We start from the raw sequence: 12307 nt of genomic DNA on the forward strand, positions 1-12307 counted from the left end.
TGTATAGATCTGTTGTTTAGATCTGTTGTTATGAGAGATATAAATATATACTATGGGATTATATATGTATATACATACATATATATATATATATATATATATATATATATATATATATATATATATATAATTGTTTAGAAAAAGGGTTAAGGAAAGAGAAAGAGAGAGAAAGTTTAATATTAAAAAATGATATTGCAAATTTATTAAATAAATTTATTTATTTCTTTTTGGTTTACTTGTGATATTATATAATTACGTAAAAATATGTAAATTTATCCTAATTGCAATATTAAAGATAGAATGTCTTTTTCTTTTAATCTTATGATATTTTCTTGAAACTTACTTCTGAATATGACTGACCTGATATTTTCCATTTGATGGTATTTATTTTATTGTCTAATATTATTCAGAAATATCTTGGAGTTTCTATATTTGCCATTATTGATAATGAAAAGCCATTAAGACAATGAATACGAATGCATACATCGCATTATCATAAATAATAATTTTCAGATATGTAACCCTATCATAAAAAAATTATATGAAAGTACCGGTGCTGTACCAAACTTTCCAGGATATGGCAGACAAACTGCTGCTGGTAACAGTAGTGATGGTCCGACTATTGAAGAAGTAGACTAATTATGCAAAATAAATTATGAGAAAGAATTAATAATATATCATTGGAAAATAATACAATGTGATTTCAGAGTTCCTTCATTAATGAACAATTTTGATAACGATATTATCTTGAGATTATAATTACAAAAAATTTGTAATGAAATTTAATAATTTTTAATAAAAATTAATTTACTATGTATTAATTACAGAATTAAGTCATAACATTCCTGCATTTATTAAATTAAATTATAAATATATCTTTTAAAAATTTCACAAAATAATGAGAGTTATATATTTATGCAACATAGTTTTTTAACTTACTGTTTCTTAAAGCAGCATACAAGAAGGCAAAATCAAACGTGTAAATTTCCGTGTAAGATTGACAATCCTATTTTAATAACTTCTTATCGATAAACAAGACAGTTTATTATTATATGAAGAAATGGACACTTTATTTATGAATTCCAACATGTTATTTATTGTAAGCGAGTTTGAGAAATGTAATTATCGTAATGATTTCGTACACATTTGTATAGGATAATATTGTCAGACTAACAACGACCTAGCGTCGTCGCTTACAGGTGACGCGCGAATGTGTATGTGTAATTATTATGTTGCTTTCGCATAAAAACGTAAAATTATATATGGTAATATTTATACAGCGAGAACGTTAAATATTAATAGTCTTTAGAACTATAGTGTGTGATAGCTTACGAATTATATATAATGGAACGTTTCTTCTCATAAAAAATACTAATCCAGAGCACCATGTTTCGATTAATTTGTTATGTACAATAGCTGCGTCTGGCGGGAAAAGGGGAAAATAAAGAAGATGACAATCGCATTCGATATTGCCGCCGCGCGGCGTAATGCTGCTCGCAAATACATTATAACGATGGCTGTCACATCCGATTAACGGCAAGATTATAATATTTGGCGCAGCCGAAATGCAAATATCGAGAGACAAACGAGGAACAGAAACTGACTATTATGCCGCAAAATTTTATGCCCTGTACTCAGTCTTTCTCATTATTATTATTATCATTAGCATCTGATTTCGATTTGCGATATGCTATCTTTGTATCCATGCTCTATCTGCGATTAATTGAGTTAAATCGTTTGAGATCAAGCGCGATTTGCTTTGTGAACAATGTGGGCAATGTGAAGAGGATTTAAATGCGCGGGACCAAATAAAATCGGACGTTTTTTTTTTTAATCATGAGGCATGGTTGGGATGGATTTCATCTCGAGATCCTTGGGTCCTCGGTAAATGTTCCATTACCGAGCTTAAAGATTCGGAGATCCATCCTTCCGTCTAATTTCGTTTACAGTCTCTTCTCCGCCCTCGATAGAATAGCGATGAGCGGGGAGGGGGCAATTGGTAATGGAGAAAAGGCGTGAGTTACAAACGGAGATGTAAAAAAGGGAAAGGAAAAAAGATGAAATATAAGATTTTTTTTATCAAAGTGACCGTGGCATAAAATTTCTCGCTGAACCATCATGGAGTCTCGAATACGATACGCAATTTTTTTCTGCGGTATTTTCGAGAGTCCTTGGTGGAATCGTACAGAGTAAATAAGATCACAAGCATAGGGGCTGACAAGAACCCCCGGGAGTTAGAACAATACGTAAAAGTAGTATTTCGTTGTACACCTATGCGTGTATGTATATGTACGTATACATGTGTAACGTGTAGCGTAAGGATGTGTATATGCATATGTACGTGTACGGGTATATGTTTGCACTTAATCTACTTATTATTATATACAAATATAATGCTGCTCCAGTTGCCTGCATCGCTGAGTTATTTAAATGCCGCGCACTTACTTAGAGAGAACGTGAACTCTCCTTATTCTTCTGATATATCACATCTCATATATAAGCAGGCACCACAAATAACCTTAGATCGTAAATCTAGCGATTTGCCTCGCGAACAATAGATTGATATACTAACGACAGGTAACGTGCATTCTCGGATTTTCAATAGCATCGTCTTGCGTTTCTTTTGCGAAAGGTCTTTTAAACATGCAACGGATTATTAGCATCTTCGAGCGTCCATATTTGCGTATCTACAGGCGAATATTGCACCGAACTTACACTGCACGGTGCTACTGTCGCGTTTCTAAACGATTTGCGCATAAAAATACACATACATACATATATATATATATATATATGTATAATAATTTTATGTGTGCAATATATATATTTTTAAAAAATATATTAAAATTTTGTTTTCTTTTTATATAATTCATAATACATTTTCATATCCAAATATGTTTCACGAAAAAATAATTAATGGTGGCGATTAATATACGAATATATGTATATATATATATATATATATATATATATATATATATATATATGTATGCTTATAAAAGAGCCATATTATATGTTATTTATTTACGGCATTGTTTTCGATCAATTTTATTTACCGCTTACGCACGTTCTAGCTTTTCCTTTTCAAGTCTGCATCACACGCATATATTATATGTGCGTTTCTATTTACATTTACAAATTTATTTCTGTAATTACTATAACACCATTTTAGCGCGCAGTTTCAGTTTTTTTTTAAAAGAAAACTGAAAATAACTCTCTATACCCCTGGTTTTTTCATTCTTATGCAACTACCATAGCGCTTTAGCGTAATGATTTTCTTCAGTATGCCACAAGTATATAAACAATACAGTTTGCTTTTTGTGGATTACTGAGGGAATATGACAAAATCGATGCAAGCTTAATAAAGACTAGGCACTTAAGGTGATCATCTTTCAAAGGATCACACTTAGATCTTGAGGACATCAAATTTATATGACTTCTCTGGTTTTATTTTATACGCAAAGTAGATTTTACACATTTGTTTTAATATTATTTTGCATTTACAATGCATTAAATTACTCGACATTTTTATAATATCATCTTAAAGATGTTTTTATCTATCGCTATCTTCTGATTTCACAATGCAGGAACATATTTTTAAATAAATTTTTAAAATTATTTGATTAATACAAATAACATGTGTATAACATAATTTTAGACACAAGCTTGTATATAACACAATTTTAGACACAGAAATAGATCCATCTAGGATACTAGATATATACATATATAAAAGTACTTATATATGTGTTTTATAACTCTTTGTCAAATACATTATTTTTCATTTATAATTATATGCGTGGAAATTTAAGATTTTTAATACTGGATTAGATTTAGATGTTGTTTCTCTTTTATGTGTTCCCATAATTTTTCATTCATATTAATGCATATTTTCGAGTCAAGTTGAATAATTTTGCGATATTTTTCCATTGTTCATCCTTGGTAATGTACGGTTATTTATGAATCGATTTCATAATAACTTAGCATGTAAGTCCATACGACTAGTCAATTGCCTCTTTCAACGCGGTTAATTGTTCCTCGCCAAGCTTCACCTTGTCCAGTATTTCGCGACCGTCCACTATCAACTTTGCTTTCATATTGATAAAATGTTGGTAGTCAGCAAACTCTTCTTCATTCAGGTACTTTGCCAGGATCGCCGATACATTTACACTACGTTTATCAATATTATTCTTCAGGATCTTCGCTTCTTCCAATTGATCCATTAGCTTGTCCCGTTTGCTTTCCAAAATTTTCTACACAGAATAATACAGACAAAATTGATATATCTTTTAGATTACACGGGAAAAATTCATGCTTAAACAAAGTTATAACATAAAATTAAAATATAAATATCTCTAATATTTAATAAACTATTTTGTATCATTTTTGTAGCATTATTAACATTCATAGAAAGAAATGATTATTTATACTAAAATTAGATTTTATTAAATCTTTTATACACATAATTTTATATATTCTATAATTTTTTTACTACCAAATAGTATCAAATTGCGATTCTATCTCATGTATACGATCAACTTTAATTGATACGGCGGAAGAGCGTTTATACCAAGCATGCAAGGAAACGAGAAGTTTTACTTACTCTCTCTGCGTGGTCGGCCGGCATTCCATATAGAGCGTTCTCAGCGCGAGCCAATCTGCCGCTAAGGCCGAGAAGAAGACTCGTAATCTTACCGACTTCCTCTACGTGATTCCGATACTTGGACGCTTCCGGCGGACGAGCTACGGCGGAAACGCGAGCGGTTACTCGCGCACCTAGTGCTTCGTTCATCTCACCTTCCTCTCTTACGGCCTCCTGCTCAGCCTTGAGGACCACTAGTTTCCTGTCAAGCCGCATCATCAGCTCCTCCTGAAAGATCATTTAAATCATAGTTTCATAATTGAATCGTATCTATGCTACGAGATTTGACCAACAAAGCGCAAGAATATTTCATCGACAAAGTAATAATTTATGAACGACTAGATAAGTGCAGATATAATGCAGCTTTAAAGATGTATGATAAGAGACGACATTCCAAAGCATATAGTCATATTTTACATAAGATTTTGTACTCGCAGAGGTTTACTCAAACGATACTTATTATCCTACTGTCCGCGAATAATCATTATTATCTGACCATCGCGATATCCCGCGACTACATATCAATCGAACCTAGTCACAGGCAACCGTGTAGTTAATTATAGCACATTCTGCAAGCGTTTAATTATACTTTGGTTTGTACCTTTTTCTGCTTAAGGTCAAGGCTGTTCGTCGGTTCAACCACCGGCGCATCCTCCTGACGTGTTAATCCCTCCGCCGTGACGTCTTGGGAGTATCTCGTTAGGAACCTTGCTTTTCCTTCGGATGTCGTGAAATAAGCTGAAGTAGGGGAGAGGGGGCTGGTAAGATCGACGGACAGTGGCGTGACGGGAGTCGAAGGTATCGTTTCATGTCTGAAAAGAATTTATTGCCATGATTACACCTCTGGTCGATTAATGCCGACCAAACAGTTCCTCTTTCATTCTCTCTTGCAGCATTTATGTAAAAATCTTTTTATGTCATTCTTGCGCTAAGGTAAAGAATTGCGTCAATAAATGTGAGTCACGATTGAATTAATTTCGACATTTTCATAGCGAGGCAAAAGAGATAGAATAATTTGTGAGCGGATATGGAGGAATATTTTGCGGCATAGAATTCAATTTACATTTGTATATATGTATATATATGTATATATATATGTATATATATATATATATATATATATATATATATTTCATACACACACACACACACACACACACAAAGTTTGTGATGAATAAAACAGCAATGGATTTTCAAGTTCACGGATGAGAAGCACACAATTCAATGGGATGTTTGTTCCGCATAAATCTGGCCAGTTGATCGTTATCAGCTAAATAACAGCATGTGCGATATTGTCCGTCTAAGCAAGTCTATAAAAGAGGAGAAAGTGATAAAGAAAAGAAAGCGGGATATCAGATTGCATGGTATTTAAAAAAAATTGCGTTGCATGTTTATCTCCGCGAGTTATGTTTGAAATATGTTTAAAACGAGATACTGTAATTAAGAAATGCAAACAAACATCAATGTAATTATTTCTTCAATCATAATTTGCACCGCAAATATTTACACAAAATTGTTGTGACTTTTTGTTATCTCTTAAATTATTTTCGAAAATGCCAATATTTTTTTGTTTTGATGTAAAATGTGATAGAAAGTACGACTAAAATTGATTTAACGTAATGTGTTTTTTGATTGATTTTAAACCAATTATTAAGCCGGCAGAAATTTTACTATGTCATATTAGACACACTTTGCACGTAAAATTTTGATTTACAATCGCAAGCTGTTAAGTAGCACATGGAATTTCCGATGCCGTTGAACGCCCGGTCGCTTTAATCGGCCGGAAAAAACATGGGAAGTCGTATCTACTTTTCTGGAGACCCCATTTCCATTTCCCGTTTGACTTGTGTTGCGAACATTGCCGTGCAATGTCTACTAGTACGATACGTCACTTTCAGCCATACGTTAGAGACTGGCAAATAATATGATGCGTCAAGAACAAGCATCGAGTAGTTGGGCTTGACAATATCATTTATGGTGGATTACGTAATAGCTTGGTGCTTTGGCACTTTCTCTTTGAATACGGAAGAAGTATTGTCCGTAAGTATACAAGACTGAGTCAACGACAAAGAAAAGGAAAGAAATCGCAAAATTATAATAAATAAATAATCATAGATAGTAATAAAAAAGCATAACAATATTTATAAATAATAAATATTAAGATATCTCAATCTTTTCCACAATATGATTTTTGCACAACAAGTAAATGTACATAAATTAAAACAAAAAAGCCGCATACAAGTAAAGAAGGAAACGTCATAAAATAAAGAAAAGAATCGACCTATTATATAATTAATTTATTCGTATAATTCATTCCTAATTACGACTGCTAAAAAAACACGTATGTTTACAACTGATTCAAAAAAATCTTTGCAGATTTGTTTTATTCTTGTAGTAGCGGCCACATATACAGTGCGAATGCACAAGCAAAGCATTTTAAATGTCATTGAGAGAGCACAAAAAAGATCTTGCTTGTTTATCAAAATTATAATATGTCCCCTAGATGTACGTGAACCAATTAAATAGAGTACCGAGTATTACGGATTTGCACTTGTAATGAAAGCCTTGAATTTCAAGGCATGCGATTTGATTAATAGCACGTAATCCAATGCTCGTGAGCACGTGAAAACTATCAATTATCGCATTGTATATATTTATACTGTCTTATCTGTCTTGACTGTAACAACAGTCTTACTGACCCTCGATCCAACCGGATGAAGACAACGCGCGTGATATCGAAGCGGGCGAGCCTGCTAAATACGCTTTAATTAAGAAAATTACAATTAAAAAAAAAAGAACTTACTTTTTATCCATATCCGAGTTCTCGTTGCAGAAGGGCATTGACTCTTCTAGGGAGAGCCGTCGCTTTGATCGTGGCTGCAAGGTCGTCTCTACCCTGAACAGGCCGGAAACGTAGTCGGTGGGTTTCTTGTGCTCCGGCGCTGGAACTGATAAGGAACAAAAAAAAGAGACATCATCAGGTGCTCTCGGTACGCGCGTTTTCCTTACTCGCGCACGCTTCGTTTCATGCTCCAAGGATCTCGGCGTTCTATGGAAGCCATAATGCGACAGGGGATTGCATCGAATATCGCGGCAGCGACGACGTATAATTGAATAATGCAGTTGTGTCGTTGATTAAATTAGTGCTTATTAAAATTAAAGGTCGCTGCCCTCAAATGCTCGATTCTATTGTGTCCCGGATGATAATTGCGCGCGCGTGCATGTACGTAGACATTGTTCGCACACATAAATGTGGTTAAAGTACCTTCACTTGAAGTAAACGTACGACAACTAGATTGATCGTATATATGTCAGCGCAAGATCTACGTTAAAGTGAACGTCATTTAAAAATTGAGCAACATATCTGATTGAATCAATTGCATTGGCATTTATTAATGACAACGTAGAGTGCAAACAGTAAAATTGTCAGACGAATGGCTCTTTAAATCATTATTCATATTGAGATTGATGAAGATTACAGAGCTACTCACCGAGTATAGGCACAAGCTTGTCGTTGGGACTGAGTTGACTGGCTAAATCCTTGCTGAGTTCTTCGCACTCGATCTCCTCCGGTAGTTTCTTCCTAGATTCCGGAAGCGCTCGTTGGATCATGCTGGTGTGGTCTTGCTCCGTATCTTCCAAGATGTCAGTCTGCGAGGCGGCGTCACTGGTGGCCGCGTTTACTCGGAGCACGACCTCCGTACGTTGTACTAACGTCAGTCCCTCTATGCCCGGCTGGGGTGACACGCAAAGTGATGACGTCGGCGATGACTTGTCCCCTTCGATCGGCGAGTTTCTCGGCGAGGAGAACGAGGAAGCTTTAGAAACGCTTGAGATCGAAGACGTAGACGATCTGCCGCCGGGTTTGAATCTCGAGGAGGATCTTTCGAGCCGCGATTCCGTCTCACTCGTTTGACTTAATCGGCTCGGTGAGCTAGATTTGTTCCAGGAACCTGTATTATCCGTTTGAGTTGGACTGGAGACCTTTCTGTTGTTGGTGGTGCACTCTATCCGGGCTTCGTGTCGCGTGAGAGAATCCAGAGAATTTTTGGGGGGCGATCTGGATAATAAGACTCGAGGCGATACACGAGCATCGATTGATCTTCCTGAGGAAGAGGAGCTCGAGCAACTTCCCGTTCGTCTTGGAACAGCACCTCGAGGGCTTACAGTCTCGTCGTTATTCGGTGATCTCGGTGGTGAGCTCGTCGGTGGTGGTGGTCTGTCGGAAAAGATGGTAGCTTCTATAGAGTTCTGCGTTTCGTGTTCTCTGGACCAGCCATTATCATAAGTTGTCATCATCGTAGTGACTGATGATGTCGTAGTGCTCATAGAGTAAGTGGACATTGCATTGGATGTTGTCACATTATTCGTCCTCTTCTCATTACGGCGGTTCAATAATTCAATATTTTGCGAGGTCATTTCGATGGTTGCGCTTCTCTCGCGGAAAAAGTCGTCGCCGGTGATTGGAAACGGGCCACTGATTTCTCGTAGTTGTTTCTGAAAAAGAAATTGTTCAAATCTCTGTAAATTAGTATATGATGAATTTAGAAAAGCAATAACACAGCACAATAAGATATAGAAAAGTCACTAAAAAAGTCAAGAAATTCATGTAAAACATTTAAAACGTTTAAATAAAAAAAATTAAAAAAATTGAAGTATTAGATTGTTAGAATAATGATAAAATAAATGATAGTAAAATATCGAGTATGTCACACGAGCTCTGCAAGAAACCGAATGCTAGAGAAATGTGAAAATTTGCACGTCCTTGACACTGCTATATTTATAGATGCAAAAATAGATAGACGTTCAGATGCGAAAAACAAGTAAATATCGCGATTACGTGAAGGTAAATATCCGGAGATAATCTTACCTCTCTATTTTGAGGTAGTGGCTCGCAGCTCGCTGCCAATTTCCGACGTTCTCGCTCCAGCTGCCTGTTCCTGTCATTAAGGACTTCCACGCTCTGCGGCGATAATCTTTCCCTGCGCTGCTCGTAATCGTGTCTCTTTTCTGAATGTCTCTTTTCTTGATAATGATGATGCTGATGTCGATCTTCAAGATTGTCGTTGTTATTGTTTTCGTTAGTGCGAGATCTCGCGTCGCTGTTAACCTGGAGTTTCTTGCTGAGTTCGTGCGAGAGCTTATTGACCACTTCTGTCGACTGTTGCTGTTGTTGTAGACACCTCTCTTCCAATCGATGATGAAGAGCATCCACGCTGTGTGATTTGGAAAGATCAGAATGTTGATGATGACTATTGTGATGTTGATGATGCTGTTGTAATGTGTGATGCGATGTAACGCGTAAAAGTACTGGATCGTCATGATCTCTAGGTGGTGGCCAATCGTCCATTCGAGAAGTCGGCGACATCGTCCTTTTGTAGCTGCCTTCGCTATCAGGAGCTCCGCGTTCTCGTCTATAAGCTAAATAAGAAGCCTTGGATTGACTCCTGAAACAGAAAATATATTTCCGTTATGATGTGAGAAAAAAAAATGTACGCATAATTCAAATTGATTTAAATAAATATCGAAAATACTTGATATTTAAAAAAATGAAAATATTTTATCTGTTTAAAAAAAAATGACTAATTAGTTAAAAGAAGAGAGATACGTGGTTATAAATTATTTTAAAAGTTTTAAAAAGATGCTTGTCGAAATTTCGTGCGACTTTGGTGGGCAAATCTGAATCTCAATAAGTTGATAAAATTTATTAATATCGTCGAGTAAATTTATTAGTATGTTGGCTCATGTTCCCGTGTGTTGCTACTGTTTTTTTATATCGTTGTAATTCGAGATGCGCCGACGTGTATCTTGTAAGGACAGCGAGATGGCTTTTACATTTTACGACCGATTTTCATGCCCGATCGCATCACGTAGGAATATATCCCACTGTAACTCAAACAGGTTGAAAGTAAATTCTTGTCACGTACATCGATAAATTCTCTAAAATGTTAGATGTGATAGATTGCATCGAATATTAGAGTCAAACTATTCACATATACATTTTTCATAATAATACTTAGATGGAATAAATAATTCCAGATAAAATGTTACTAGTTAGCAAAGTATAAATGAACATGTAACATTTTAAGTATGTAGTCATATAAAATATGATCAACGCTGCATCACTATGATAAACTTTTAATTATTTATCGAAATTAATCATATTTATTTAAAATTTTTATTATTTATTTTATTAATACAATTAGTTTTCTAACACAAAATGAATGTCTTTTTTGTTACGTTTATTTTACAATTCAATACATTTAAATGAAGATAAAATGAAGTCTAACAAACCTCACAAAAAGGCATTTTCAAAAATCTTATACGATCGTTTTATTGTATGGATTTGCGGATTGTAGTAAACGCATATCGAATGATTAAATGTGTAGTAATTGATTAATCTTCGTCATAGTTAGATATAGATATGCCTACATGTAAGCTCATAAAAGTTGACGGTGATGAAACCGTTTAATCGAAACCGGATAGCTTTGTGTGTTATATGAATTTTAATTTTCTTCAACATACCTATACGGTTCTGCTAGTTTCTCACGGGTTTTTCATAAAACGACGATCAAGAATTTCTTACTGGAATATCATGGAATGGTTGCAGTGTTACACGCACAAGAATTAGCGTTCCAATAACGCATCTTCACATTAATTGTGCGATTCATGCATAATAAAGCCTTATACTCTTTGTATGAGCATTTATTTTTATTTGTATCTCTATTTTATCTTTTATTTCTATCTTTTATTTGTGACTCTAACTAACCAGCATATAATCAACCTAATCATAAAATAATATGATTTTTTAAACTCGCAAAAATATATATCTGCAACAAAATATACAATATATAACATAAAATGTATTCTTTTCCGCGAACGGATTAATTTTTTTGTTTGGTCTTGTGTAAGTACAAATTATGAGCATGCGAGAAACGATTCATCCGGACGAGCGTTTTATTTCTACCGCAATAGATAAGGATCACCAAAGTGAAACTAACATTCGCAATACTGACATTACTGCATCGTTCCGACGTTTATCATTCTTGAATACATGAACCAAGGCTCCGCTTAATCCGAAGTATGCGTAGTTGCTCCCGAACTGATTCTTCTCCTTTAATCGGATCATGAGCTGACATTGAAATGCTGACATTGTCACAATATATCGTTCTTATATGCAATTTGCCGGATTTAAGCCCGTCTCGTAACAACGCATAATGGAATAATATCAAATCCCGCATCACGATATCACATCGCGCCCATGGATTTATAATATTGCTAAAACATCGCAATTATTATTCTCAGACAGATTTAGATATTCTCGTCTTATTGCAATTTTGGTTAAAAAAAAAACCAAATGACGTAGTAATCTTTTGTAATAATGCGTACATTCTGTTTTAGTTGAATTGATAAAAAATAATCACACTTCAACATTTGCATGAAAAGATTTGATCGTTCATTTTTAAAAGTGCTTTGCTTTTCCTACTCGAAGATTGACATGGTGACTTTTGTGCACTTTTTCTAGCTTGCAAATTTTATCTATTTTGCGCATGTTTAATAGAAAGGAAAAAAAAAATAGAAATTTTTACCATAACAAATAGGAGAGGAAGGCCGAGAGTAAAAAATTTGTGTCTAAAAAAAATCGTATTCTAAAGTTTTTGGCAT

The 12307-nt window shown here is 34.7% G+C and overlaps 2 protein-coding genes across 6 annotated transcripts in view; one reads left to right on the forward strand and one right to left on the reverse strand.

The window, feature by feature from the left end:
- Nucleotides 1-745, forward strand: part of LOC126849570 (heat shock 70 kDa protein cognate 4-like) — a 59434-nt gene extending 58689 nt beyond the window's left edge. For all 4 annotated transcript variants that reach the window (XM_050591519.1, XM_050591522.1, XM_050591520.1 and 1 more), the window contains one exon: nt 514-745. In XM_050591519.1, the coding sequence (XP_050447476.1) occupies nt 514-639 (126 nt within the window). In that variant the 3' untranslated portion in view covers nt 640-745. The remainder of the gene's footprint in view (nt 1-513) is intronic.
- Nucleotides 746-992: 247 nt separating this feature from the next.
- The window catches only part of LOC126849569 (protein Shroom-like), a 151192-nt gene continuing 139877 nt past the window's right edge, over nt 993-12307 (reverse strand). For both annotated transcript variants that reach the window (XM_050591517.1, XM_050591518.1), the window contains 6 exons: nt 9513-10089; nt 8134-9139; nt 7446-7590; nt 5244-5454; nt 4604-4870; nt 993-4253 (listed from right to left, as the gene is read on the reverse strand). In XM_050591517.1, coding sequence (XP_050447474.1) covers nt 4002-4253; nt 4604-4870; nt 5244-5454; nt 7446-7590; nt 8134-9139; nt 9513-10089 — 2458 coding nt within the window. In that variant the 3' untranslated portion in view covers nt 993-4001. The remainder of the gene's footprint in view (nt 4254-4603; nt 4871-5243; nt 5455-7445; nt 7591-8133; nt 9140-9512; nt 10090-12307) is intronic.

Source organism: Cataglyphis hispanica, chromosome 5, assembly GCF_021464435.1.
Source record: "Cataglyphis hispanica isolate Lineage 1 chromosome 5, ULB_Chis1_1.0, whole genome shotgun sequence".
Classification (NCBI taxonomy): domain Eukaryota; kingdom Metazoa; phylum Arthropoda; class Insecta; order Hymenoptera; family Formicidae; genus Cataglyphis; species Cataglyphis hispanica.